The 13,778-nt window shown below is 43.0% G+C and overlaps 1 protein-coding gene across 3 annotated transcripts in view; it reads right to left on the reverse strand.

Moving 5' to 3' along the window:
• The window catches only part of UNC80 (unc-80 homolog, NALCN channel complex subunit), a 121,045-nt gene that overhangs the window by 495 nt on the left and 106,772 nt on the right, over window positions 1-13,778 (reverse strand). For 2 of the 3 annotated variants that reach the window (XM_056495898.1, XM_056495899.1), the window contains 5 exons: window positions 12,253-12,391; window positions 10,152-10,208; window positions 3,918-3,999; window positions 2,016-2,127; window positions 767-953 (listed from right to left, as the gene is read on the reverse strand). In XM_056495898.1, the coding sequence (XP_056351873.1) occupies window positions 767-953; window positions 2,016-2,127; window positions 3,918-3,999; window positions 10,152-10,208; window positions 12,253-12,391 (577 nt within the window). The remainder of the gene's footprint in view (window positions 1-766; window positions 954-2,015; window positions 2,128-3,917; window positions 4,000-10,151; window positions 10,209-12,252; window positions 12,392-13,778) is intronic. The other variant, XM_056495900.1, reaches the window with a different exon arrangement.

Genomic DNA, 13,778 nt, shown 5'->3' on the forward strand with positions numbered 1-13,778 from the left:
AGGTTATTTGATTTGAGGCATTAACACTTCCTCATTTCATCTTTTTTTAGCATATGGCTTCAAACAGAGTAGGTTTACATTAGATATTAGAAAAAAAAATTATACTGAGGATAGTGAGGCACTGGGAAAGGTTTCCCAGAGAAGCTGTGACTGCCCCATCCCTGGAAGTAATCAAGGCCAAGCTGGACAGGAGTAACCTGGGATAGTGTGTCCCTGCCCATGGCAGGAGGTGGAATGAGTCAAAACCATTCTGTGATTCATAAGACAGAGATCATTCATTTGTTCATGGCTAAGGACATGACCTCAAAAGACACTGGATATCTGGGCATATAAAAGTGATATCAATGTCACTGATGTGTTGAAGGGATGGCTGGGATTGTCCCTCCACCATCCTCAGTGGGGTCCAACACCCAAAAATGTTGGACAAGCAATGTGATGCTTTAACAGTCCTGAGGCTTTGATGGATTCCTTCCTTAAGGAGGAGGTGTAAAAACCTGTTGAGGACAGTTTGCCTTGGCGATTAGGTCAGAAAGATGGGAAGACAGAAAGGGAAGGTGCAGAAAATATATTTTCAGATTAAGAATTGCTGCACAGATCTGGAAGGGCATGGCTTTACAGAAGCAGGGGGCTTGGCAGCAAACAGCCTAAAGAACAGAGAGTTTGCTGCCTTTACTCTGCTGCCAGTTTCATCCCAGTGCTGCAATGCTCCGGCGCTTCCCGTGCCTGGGAGGGAGCAGTGCAGGGACACAGGGCACAAAGCAGCCACGTTACCTGACTGTGGAGATCAGCCACAACGATGGCAGGTGAGGAGGTCAGCACAGGTTTGCTGAGGGGCTCCTGCTGGCTGCTGGCCTGGGGGCTGCAGCCCAGCTGCTGTGCTGGTGGCTCCACGGCGCAGGTTGGGGCTGCCTCAGGCTGGGCTTCGGTGAACGTCACCGACCGCTTCTGCTCCGCTGAAGGGTGCAAAGCCCAGAAAAATGAGGGTTACAACTGGGGAAGAAATACACCAGAGAAGAAGAGAGAGGATCCCTGGAGGTTTTAGAACTAATAGAGGATTTGTGGTTCATTCCATCTTTATATAAGCTGTCTAATCGGCGTCTAATCTAAAAGTCTTTTACCCTGGGCTTCCCCTACAGCCACAGCAAGACTCTGGGATCTCCTGTTCTTGTCATGGCTTGGTGAGAAAAATACCACCCATAAAATTTTTCCATTCCAGAAAAATACACTGAGTTGAATTCCCGTGTGAGTTAAGCATTTCTGCCCTCAAATAAAAAAGAAAAGCTGGCATGCAGAAAGATAGGAGAATTGCCCAAGGTTTTGTGGAAAATTTAAGTAAAAAAGTGCAGCAGATAGCCCCCTCATTCTTACAGACTATGGCCACTAGCTAGGAATAACAGAAGAGCACAGAGTAAAGACAGCTAGACTAAAAGCTTAACAGTAAAACTGATATTCCCATTCCTGCTCTTAATTATTTTTGGTTAACTTTTATGTTTCAAACATCTCCAGCAGTGGTGTTGTTCCAGCAAACTCCTGCTGAGCACCTAGAAACCCAGAAAGTTCTCAAGTAACCTCTGCTCTTCCAGATGTTTCCTCCAAAGCTCACTGCTCACTCCAGATCATACAGAATACAGCCACCTGCTCAGCTTGGCAGCGCTGACTCCTGGAAACACACAGCACAGACTGAAACAGCCCTACATTCATTTCCATGTACAGTCCTTAAAGCTCTGTACTGCTAAGCTTATGATGGGACATTTCCTTCTTTCTGCTGCTCTCAACAGCATCTTCCAGACTTGCACATCTGGAGGTTTTGGATAAGACGTCCTGACTAGATTCCCCACACCTCGTGGAAGCAAGCTAATTCATTGCCCATGTCCTGTTTGACCTGGAAAACCCCTGGAGAAACCATCAAAGCCTTTCGAGGGGGTGGATTTCCGTTAGATTATCCATGTACTAGGAGAAAAAGTTGTGGGAAAGTGCTAGGAGAAGCTGGTGGTGGCAGTGCAGCAGTGCCCTACCGCAGGGTTTGGGCTTTGGCTGGATGCTCCGGCGCGTGGTGGAAAGGCGAGCTCCGTGTCGGCTCCGGGGCTCCGTCTGCGTTTTCTGGCGGGACAGCAGCGGCCGCCGGAGCTAAACATTGCAGCAGACTGTTAGCTGGTCTGTGTTCACATACTAAACATTGCAGCAGACACTTAGGCTGGTCTGTGTTCACATACTAAACATTGCAGCAGACAGTTAGGCTGATCTGTGTTCACATACTAAACATTGCAGCAGACACTTAGGCTGGTCTGTGTTCACATACTAAACATTGCAGCAGACACTTAGGCTGGTCTGTGTTCACATACTAAACACTGCAACAGACAGGCTGGTCTGTGTTCACATACTAAACATTGCAGCAGACACTTAGGCTGGTCTGTATTCACATACTAAACATTGCAGCAGACAGGCTGGTCTGTGTTCACATACTAAACATTGCAGCAGACTGTTAGGCTGGTCTGTGTTCACATACTAAACATTGCAGCAGACACTTAGGCTGGTCTGTATTCACATACTAAACATTGCAGCAGACAGTTAGGCTGGTCTGTGTTCACATACTAAACATTGCAGCAGACACTTAGGCTGGTCTGTATTCACATACTAAACATTGCAGCAGACAGGCTGGTCTGTATTCACATACTAAACATTGCAACAGTTAGGCTGGTCTATGTTCATATAGCTGCTCTGAAAGGGGAACACATCACTGCTGTCTGCCCACTCTGCTTTTAGCACATAAGGTGTTGGAGTCAATGAGTCGGGCAATTCTCTGAATCCTTCAGGGAGGAATCAGAGTGCAGGGATTGAATTAAAGCCTTTGGATGGATTGAGGTATATTAAGCCACTCACACATAAAGTAGAAGTTTAAGTTTAAATGTAAGTTTTAGAGTAAGTTTAAGATTTAGGATAAGTAAGTAAGTTTTAGTATGAGATCTAATGCTTTTAGTAAGTAAAAGGTTTAGATACCCAATTAGAAGTGGGAGTTCTAGTGAAGGTTGAAAAACATACTAATGTTTTTTCCAGTGGAGGCTCCAGGACCATGGTTTTAGACAGTGCTTAAACATAATAGAGCTACAGTAAGAATACTGCTTACACTTTTCAGATAGAACAAGATAGGTTGTATGCATAGTCTATATGTAACCTGGTGTGTTAAGAAACTAGAATTCTAATAGGTTAAGGAGTGGTGGTCTGAGTTTGTGTCTTAGCTTGTTGGGAAGATTCTATATAAGAGAATGTATTGGGGAGAGTTAGTGCCTTTTCTGCTTTTCCTGCCATTGCTTTTATTTTTGCTTTTGTTCACTGCCAAATTCAACACCTGAGAAGAAGACAGGAGCTGCCGCAGCATCATCGGCCCCACCAGGACCTCAGGGAGCAGCTTCTGCTTCTATCTGGGACTCTAAACCAAAACTTATCATGGACTTTGATGTCTGTGACTGTGCTTTTGAGACTGATGTGCTTCAGCAATAAATAACCTTTTAGCAACTATGAGCTGCCTCGCTCATTTTAGAAGATAACCTGACGAAGTTGGTGCCTAGAGCACCGGAGGTCATAACCTCACTTTAAGGTTTCCATGGCTCATACATTGCCTTCCTGTGAACTTCTGGGCTTTGTGCCTTTTCAGTTTCAGCACTGAGTGTAATGCAGTGCAGGCTGCAGAAACATCATTTAAGAATAGAATAGACAAGACTGAGGAATTCAAAACAAAGGGTGTCTCATCTCTTAGGGATTTGCCTGGCTTCACACCTACAATTTGTGCTGTGATTCCTGCTAAGTCAAGAGACTGCACACATCACACCCACACATCATGTCCAACCAGCCACACACAAGAAAAACCACAGCAAATCCCACAGCAGGAGAGCAGGTTTGTGTGCTGCCCGTGTCCTCACCTGCCTAAGGCCTCTCTTCCTTCCCAGGGGCTGCTGCAGGAGGAGGTTCTGCTGTCCTGGCTCGCTCTGCACACTCGCCACCCTGTTAGATGTTGACAGCATTAGGCCAAGCACAGAAGAGCATGCTGCATGACTAGCACGTGTCCTGGCAAACTGGGACTAAAATAAATAAATAAACAAGAGATCGACCAACCACTAATGGCACAGTCACTTCAAAGAGCAGCACTATCTTTGAAGGATGGGAGGGGACATGTCTATTGGGTTGTGGCTTCCAGGGCTTAGGAAAGGGTGGGAGGTGGAGTCATGGCATTCAGGACTTGGCCACGCACAGGTAGCATCCAAATATAAATAACTGCAGATTTCAGTTTTCAGTCATTGATTGGTGCATCCCACTGAGCAGCACTCACTTCTCTGCATCCTTTGCCACATCAGTGAAGGCAGGAACATCAGCTTCCTAGCTCAAAAACCTTCTTGTTTGATTTTCCTTTTTTCAAGGACAATGTTGTAAAAGCTATTTTTTTTCCTTCCCGAGTAAGACTCCATGGCCTCACCACAATTTTTTCATCTGGTTTTAATTTCAATTTAAATCAACAAACAAAAAACAAAACGCAGAGTGACAAAGGATCCATTCACATAATGGATGCATGACTTATGTGAACAAGGCCCCACACTCAACACTTGCAGCCTCAAGTCTTTTTTTGACTAACAACAAAAGAGACAAGTAAACAAAAACTACAGAGAGAGATAGAAAGAAACACAGCTTTTTGGTTTTTAATATATAGGCACAAAAGTTCTGAAAACCTGCAGTAGAAGAAACTTCAGCAATAAAACATACTCAGCTATGTACCATCTCACACTACCATTCAGCTGACCATTCAACCTGCTTCATGTAAAAATACCACCCTCCCCTCATTTTTATCAAAGCAATGTATTCCTCCAAACACTGGACATTTAGCAGTCACAAAGCACTTCAGCTGAGAGACTTATGACTACAACAGTCACTAACAGTTAAGACAGACTTCTTTTAACTCAAGCAGCTGCTTTTTTTAAGCCAGACTGGAATCCATTGGGTGACATGTTCTATTTAAGCAACTTCCAGCTATGGCTGGTATACACACTGTTGAAAATTCAGTATTGCAATCCATTTTGTCTTTGGCTTGCATTAATCTAAAGGAAAACATTCTTTTCTGTCAATACTTCACTTGGATCTCCCTGAAGTTTGTCAGTACCACCAAGAGAATCACTCTAATCACCTGGCCATGCAGGGGTGGAGGAAGAAGAATAAGCTAGGGACATGGCCAGACAAGACATGGAGCATGGCTGTGGAGAGCTTAAAAAGCTTTGTCTTCTGAGCAGCTCATTCTTCACTTTGGCAGAAGTTACCCATTGTCCTTAGGAGGTTTGGTGGAACAGAACATGGAGAGTTTCCTGCTCTGCTTTGGGGTTTGGGAGTTTTCCTTTGAATTTTGGATGGAATTTTGTCCCACCTGTCACTAAGAAACCATAACAACTGATCCTTAGGAAAGACAAGAGAAGTTTCCATGGGAAGGGTGCAGCTGGCCACTCTCTTAACTGTGGAGGGGCAGAGATACCTGAGATACCTGAGAATTGGGCTGGGGAAAAGGGCTGGTGTGGCTCCTACTCCCTTGCTCTCTTGGCTTTGGAGGAGGACAGTCGAGCTGCTTCCCTGGGGGAGGGAATTCACTGCTGCTACCAGAGCCCAGCCCTGCCCTGTTTTCTCCTACCCTGGCTGAGCATTTGCTCATGAGAGCATCCATTGCACGGGGACCTCACTGGAAATGAGGGACTGGGTTTGTGCTTCTCTTTGGTGTTGTTTGTTTGCCTTGTTACACATATATATATTAGTAAAGAACTTTCCCTTTCCCATATTTTTGCCTGAAAGCCCCTTAATTTCAAAGTTGTAATTATTCAGAGGGAAGTGGGTCATATTCTTCATTCCAAGGGTGGTTCCCACCTCTTGTCTTTCAAACCAAGACAGGGGCAAAGTCTGGTTAGCTGATCTGAAAGCCTTATTTCCTTCCTCCTTTTCATTTAAAATAAAGCCAGACTTTTCACTGAACCATATCCATGTGTTTTTATCACTTCTACAGGGGAGACAGTGGGCAGCTTTGAGGAGAGAGACATCTTGGGTCCCTGAAGCTGTTTATCTTTTGATTGACAGACTACAGCCTAATAATCCTGGGCATGCCCTCAGCAGTCTCACCACAGCTGCACTGCCTTGGAAAAAGAGAAGAAGCTTCAGCAAACTCAAAGCCAGAAAACACAAGATATATTTGAGCCCTTTTCTTCCTTAGGTCTTCCAAATGGAATATATATCCCATCTTTTCCATAGGATATTGACATGCTCTGCAGACCAAGCATCCTGAACACCACACAAACACCTGCCTAGGGATAAGCAGAGCCTTTAGAATTACCTCCTGTTAGCAGGAATATTTTCTTCACTCAGACAGTGACTGCAGCACATAAGACTGGTAAGTCAAAGCATCACATCATTCCTTATTAAAGCAAAGAGACTGCACTTAAATTAGTCTTTATATTTGTGATCCAGACTACCTGAAATTGCTTGGTGAATTTCCTTAATCTTCTGTTTCTAGGATTACATAAAAACTTATTCTTCTGAATTTCTAGGAGTTTTTACAGTAGTTACCATTATGTGAGTGAAATAGGAAATAGCTGGAGAAGTTATTGGAAAAAAATACCTACTGGACTAGCTTTGAGAATACTGTTACAATTTCTGATGAAGGAAAGGTAACTCTTAGTTCTGTGAGTAAGGAGACATGTCTGTAGCAGAAAGACTGCAATTACATTCAGTACAAAACTGTTTACAGTGCTGAAACAAATTCACTTCACATATGATATGAAAACACTTGAAAAAGTCATTAGATAACAGGTGTGCATGGACTGTGTGAGGGCACAGAGGCTATACACGAGATAAAAACTATTCCCATGCACTAAAGACAAACAATAGGCAAGCAAAAAAAAGCTGGACTTCGTGTCTTCCTGCTGGAGTCTGGGGTTTTCAGCCTGGCTTATAACATCAGTGAAATGAGTTAAGTGAGCTGCTGGATGTTTACTGCCAGTACTGAATCATTATGCAAATTGGTATAATCTGGGCTGATCTTACAAGCTAAAATTGCAGATACCTCTGGCAGGGAAATGCTGGACCTGAGAGCAGCTGAGTTTTGCAGAGCTGCCTGTGCACAACACAGTCCTGCTATGGCTGTATTTTTGCTCTCTATCCCATTTTCAAGAAGGAAAGAGAGAGAGAGAATGACAAAGACCACAAATTTCAGATGAGTGACTGAATTTTCAGATATAAGCTTTCTCTTCATGAGGGTTTGTGAGGGTTTCTTTTCACATCAAAGAACAGAACTACAGATCTTTTTGAGCGTGGCAGAGGGTTGGCTCTGCAGCCTGCCCTCCCTCCTTCTCTGTCTCTCCTTGTTTACCAGACCTGAACAGGAATTACTGTTTTTCTGACAGCCTGTGGGACCCAGCCAAGGAACACCAAATCAAGTGTCTTTTCAATATATTTCCCCTCCCCATGGCAATGTGATCTATAAGAATATTTTTTTCTAAAAGACATAAGCCAGATTTATTTGGGAATAAGAAACAGGATATTTTTTCCTGCCCAACCCAAAGATTCTCTGTCACTCTGAGTATCTCTGTCAGGGGTTTATTTGCACAGTAATGTTACTTCCATTATATAGGGCAGAGGTGAGCCAAAGATCAAACCAACCCAAGTTTATGGATGCATGTTGCCAGTGTTACAAGGAATGACAGACAGTGCAGCCACACAGTGAGGGCCAAAACAAACTTTGTCAGGTTGGCAAGGAAAAGAAGTGATGCTCAGGGATTACAAGAAAAAAAAAATTAAAAAAAGAAAGAAGAAAACAAAACAAAGGAAGCAACAAGTTTCAATGTGTATTGAAGAGATGGACATGCTTGCCACATCATGGTAGAGTGTACACACTTTGTGTCCCTGGACATGTGAAGAGAGGGTTGGTGGATAAAGGCAGTGGAGAATGGGTTAAACATATTGTGTTTCTAGACACATCCCAGCCCAATGTCTGAGCACTTCAGTGCTCTCCCCTTCCTGCCTTCCCTGCCTTTCTTCAAGGCTCTGTCTAATTGCTATAGAACAAAGGGAAACAGACTTTATTATTTTTTGTATTTTGTCATAATTTGTTTAATTTATTTAAGACTCCTACCTTCTGTAAGGGTCTATTCCCTACTAAATATTGTTTGTTTATCTCAGTTATGACTAAACAACAGCTTGTGAATTTAGAAGGTGCACCAGCCAAAATCAAAGTTACATAAGAAAAACTCAAGCCTGCTTTATTCAGAACTAATGTTCTTGAATGTAAAAACAACTCTGCCCTATAATCCCCACAGCACAATAAGCTTCTGCAACATCTGCTTTGTTACTGCTGCCCTTTAGAGAAGGAATCCAATTTTCACATTGAACAATGCAGTTGAAACATCTTTTCCTCCTCACAGACATCTAACCTAATCTTTTTAGACATGTTTGCAATGTCTTCATTCCTTCTTAAGGGTTTGCAGCCCTGGTGCCTGTCCTTAAGACATTAGTGCCTGCTCCTTGAAAAGGGTAATAAACCTCAGCAGAACTGACTCCCAAGTGCATCTGCTCACCCATTTGCTTTAGGAGATCTCTGTACCATAGAGCAGGGTGAAGGATAGTGTCCTGGTCCCCAGAGAAAATTTTAGTGGCAGGGATTAATAGGAAGCCATTGTGCAGCTGATTACATTTCAGGGTTCAAAAATAAATTATTGTGTTTGAACACATTTATGGACTTAGGTGTCTCATGGTGCTCAGCCTCGCCACTGTAATTAGGAGTGGCTACCCTCTATTTAACAAGATCAAAACATCTCAAAACCAACTCTGATGTAATCAAGTATCAGGTCATTTTGGCCTCAGCTCAGAAACAGACCTTCCCCTTTATCCTCTTCCTCAACTGTAGAGAGTTTTCAGTGCTGCTAAAGGGACAGCACAGATGTTCTTTGATTGAATGATTTCTCTTCACCTCTTTAGCTCAGATGACCATGCAGTCCATCTTACTTTGTCAAAAACCAGGTTGCTCTGCCAAGCAGCTGATGTATTTTCCTAAGCCATCACAGACCAGTCTGCCAGAGCAGAGTTCACAAACACAAAGGACACCACGTTTCATGGAATGAGCATTGATGGTAAACTCTCCTCTTGTCAGCTAAGGAGAGTTTGAACAAACAAACACAGCAGCCTGTCCCCATCCCAAAAAGCCACTCCCAACATCAAAACCCAAGCTAATGGAACAGAAACCATTCACACAAATGCCTCTCAACATATCCACAGCTTCCACTGGTGCGGGAATGAAGTAGCAAGTTACCCTCCACCTTGCCAATGTACGGGGCTGTGTTCTCCTGGGAGGAAACAGAGATGCTCTTGGGACTAACAACAGCTCTCCAGCCTCAAGAGGATGGGTTGAGAGGTGGGAGCACAGCAGCAGGGCAGGGAGAATGATTAACATGATGGATCTGGGTGTTAAAGGTGCAGCCTTCCCTTCTAAGATCACTCCTGACCCATTTGTGTTTGTTCCCCTGTCTGTGAGTAATGAGGACTCCAGCACTAACAGAGCCACTTTGAATATGTATTTGTGGTGTCCATCTGCAAGATTTCTAAGGTGTCATTTGAGAATTGAAAATGCTTTGCAAAATTAATGAGAATTATTGTAAAGCACCCACAGAACACTATATTCCACAGGACTTAACCGTAATTAGTTTTACCAGGGAATGGTCAAAAAACTCAGATTGGTATTAAGTCTTTTGTGCTGACAGCATTGTGAGATGAATGAAAAAACAGATGTCTCCCTTTTACATAAGCCTTCAGACTAATGCTTATAACAGGATGCAGCTAATGCCTCGTGGATCATCTTTCTCATGCCTTTCAAGCAATTGTTAAACAAGGGGAAAACCTCCAGGCCAGCCTGCTGCTTCATTCACTACAGCTTTTTCCTGAGCCTTCTCAAAGTCATTGGCAATCAAAGCTGAAAACTGAAGGTGGGTTGCTACACCTTTGACTTGCAGGCCTGAATATTGATGAGCCACAAGAGACAGAGATGGAGAGAGTGACAAAAGGTGAGGGGAAGAGACAGAAGGTTGGAAACGGGCTCGTTTCCCAGCACACACACTGACACACAGGTAGTGGTAACACTGTACCTAGAGAGGCTGCCCTCAGTGGCCAGGCTCGGGGAGTCATCGAGGACATTAGGTTCACTGCAGGAGGGGCAGGGAGATTAAGAATTTAGGGAAAGAAAATGCAAAAAAAAAAAAAAAAAAAAAAAAAAAAAAAAAGCATGCGCTCGTTGTCTCTGTTTTCAAGGGAAGAAAAAAATATCAACGGAATAAAAAAAGGTAAAAAAAAAAAAAAAGGACGGTAACATTAATTGGTCTCACACCCTCAACAGCACATACATGACTCAGAGGAGCTGAAAGAACATCTGATAACAGGAGCAGTCTCTAGAGAGAGTTTACACTGCTTGAAGCCTTCTACATCTCAGCTGAGACTTAGGGAGCTGAGAAGTTCAATAGGATGTGACCCTAAAGGAAATAAGGCAGGGAACTGCTTTCAAAGCCATTTTCCTGCAGCATTTTGATTTATTTCAGTTCTGTTTACTTTCAGCTTTATAGAAAGCTTTTTTCCTTCCCCACGAGCCACTTCTTCCTTGAGGGAGGGCTGATCTGTCTCCCATGAGCTATAAGCCACTCTCCTTCTGGTCCAACTCTAGGGACAAACATCTGGAAAACAAGGTCTCATAGTGCAATGAAACTGTAAATAAACAGCTGGCAAGGGTCTTGGCAAAGGGACACAGTTCCAATGCTTTTCTGCAGTGCAGACATCAGGCAGGAGCAGCCTGCTCAGGCCATAGGAAAAACATGAAAGGAAGACAGAAAGAAAGAAAGAAGGAAAGTAGTCTGCTGGGTTACCAGCAGGAAAGCAGTAATTATATTACTTAGCATTAATTAGCTGACATTTGTGAGGCAGCCTGAATCCCAGAGACCATCCATAACTCAAGGGGCATGATGTCAAGGACTATGATTATGCTTGCTGAGCTGGTCCTTCCCCTACCCAGATGAAAAGTGATTCTCCTGCTGTACCATACACTTACAAAGTAGAGAGTGAAGCTCTGTGTTAATTATTTTTTTTACTCAGCAGCATCATGATTTGGGATAGCACAAAGCAAACATTGCTCTCAGTCAGCTGTGACTGTTATGAAGTTTATGCACTGAAGATGGTAGTGGAAGATTGAGGAAAATGCAGTCTTGCATATTAATTTTTCAAGAAACAAAGGGACTGAATCAACTAAGTTCAAGAGTCAAATGAGTTCCTGTAAGTCCTTTTGTGAAAACTCCCAAATAAAATCTATGTAACTTCTCTCTTGTAAATCACTTCTCCTATCACTGCTGGTAGGTACCACAGCTGTTAATTTTCCTTCATCTATCAGGATTATTTCTTTAATTCCAAGCAAGAATGGGGAGGGAACAATGTTGTTTGATTTTCCAGGGGTGGTCAAGACATATTGTAGAATATATTCTTTAAAGGTTCAAAGGAAATAACATAAATTAGTATGTCCATTGTCAGATATCCTTGGATAAATAAAACAATAAACATTGCTTATTTAGGAAAAAAACCCCACATTTAAATACAAAACTTCTCTCCACATCTTCTAATGATGTACATTCCCAACAGGCTCTTTCTCACCATTCATGTCAACCAGGAATAAGGCATTCAAAGTGATTTGTATCAACAAGTGTTTCAGGCTTAAAATAGTATTAAATCCCATCTTTGAACATAGCATTTAGTTCCAGTGATGAGCTAGTTACTGTTCCAGGAAGGACAAAGAACACATGGAAGAAAGCAAAGTAAATCAAACCACCCCTGTTCTTCTTTCCCAGCTTCTCAAGATTCCAACCCACACAAGCTGGGTATGGTACCCTAGTTCAAAGAGCACCCCAAAACCACATTTCCTTTTGCTGTTCAGTGGTAGCTGAGAAAAATAAAAGTACAGAGTGTTTCTGAAACTGTTTAAAGAGGAGGGTTGCTGTGGATGACAGCTTGTTCTTGTGGACCCTATGAAACACAGATCACCCTGGAAAATCATTATTTCCAACCCTGCACCCTTGGTCCAACATTATTCCAGATGAATACATTTAGCATCACTATTCTGGCTCCAGTTCCACTCTCCCACCTCTCTGATGTAGCTGGGCCATTTCTGCTCTCGTTATGGTAATGGGAAAGGTGAAAAGCCCGTGTTTTTACCTTTGGCTGGGTAACATGCCCACCTCAGCCTGAGGTGCAGACATGCTGGAGAGATGGCTGGAGAACCGCCTCCTCCCAATGGCACCCATAAGGTATGTTTCTTGTTCACTTACCACACTGGGCATGCTCAAGGAGTCATCTAGAAAGAGAGGGAAAAGCAGGAAAGGAGAGGAAACCACACCCCAAACCCCACCTGCATCTCGACAGTTGTCAAGAGGTAACAGGATGGCAAAGGTGTGCCCAGAATTTACTTACCTAGAGCCCAAGCATGCAAATTGGAATATTCTGTTAGATTTTACAGCCACAGTGCAGAAAAACATACACATAAAGCTCTGCAGGATGAGGAACCTGACAAACATGGGACAGGGATTTAGGAATTCTTGCAGCTTAAATGGCTCTCAGGAAAACACGTTTGTGGAATTCAGCTTCCACTAGGGCTTCATTTCTGTGATTAATAAATTGCTTGTTAATATACAGTGTTACCAGCATAAAAGTTGTAAATGGACATTTTCCTGCTGTGAAATAAACTGCTGCTATGCTCTAGCAAAGCACTGTGACAAAAAAGCCAAAATACCTGACAGCAAAAGGCAGAACTGACACCCTTCAACACCCTTCAGGACATGCATTTTTAAATGTCACCAAACATTTGGATAAATTGACTCAAATACATCATGCTGCAACAGAACTATGCACTGCTGGATTGCAATCTGGACTGCTTGAAATTTTCAGTGCTGTTTCAAATTATATTAAGCATCCAGAAAGAAATTACTTGATTGTGTTTTTTTCCACCACAATGTTTAATTATGAATAAAGAAAGCAAAGGGGTGGGTTTGTGTAATCTTCTCGACTCTTTTTGACCTTTTTTTAATTCTGATGTACTGAAATATTTTACAGCAGTGTTTCTCCAAGGCAGGGCTGAGGAAATAATAAAGCAGTTCAGATAGGAAGATGGCACTTACCGTTCCACACAGTGGCTCAGAATTAATCTGAGGCTGAAACCATGTTTTGCCACAGTGAATAAATATCTGAACAATATATAAGCAGCACAGCTCTGGGTGGATTGTACAAATTTTAGTGGTAAATCCATCTAAAATAAAGTCGGGCTGAACCTGGAGATTTTCAGGCTAACTGCTCTTTCCCAAAAGGAAATTCTGCTGTAATTTCTTTTGAGCCTTCCCATTTTCACTCCTTCTGGTTGATGCTTTGGGGATCCTGCAGAACAAGATCCTAACTCCACAGCCACAGCTCCTGCCCACTGTCATGATGCCAAAGAGGCTTCAAAATGCCTTGTCAGCACTGTGACAACTGCACATCAGCTCAGGTCTCAGGCACTAAAAACCTCCATGTGCCTTTCCCTTTGCCCTGCCACAGCTCAGAAGGACACAAAGAAATCTGTAACAACCCAAACTTTAACACCATGCACCAACCACACCAGCTGCTCAACCTCATTCTCCTGTGGCCCTTTTATTCACACTGGGACAGGGACAACTGTGTTCCCCTCCTGGATGACCTCTGGGCATGAAGAA

Source organism: Oenanthe melanoleuca, chromosome 7, assembly GCF_029582105.1.
Source record: "Oenanthe melanoleuca isolate GR-GAL-2019-014 chromosome 7, OMel1.0, whole genome shotgun sequence".
Lineage (NCBI taxonomy): Eukaryota > Metazoa > Chordata > Aves > Passeriformes > Muscicapidae > Oenanthe > Oenanthe melanoleuca.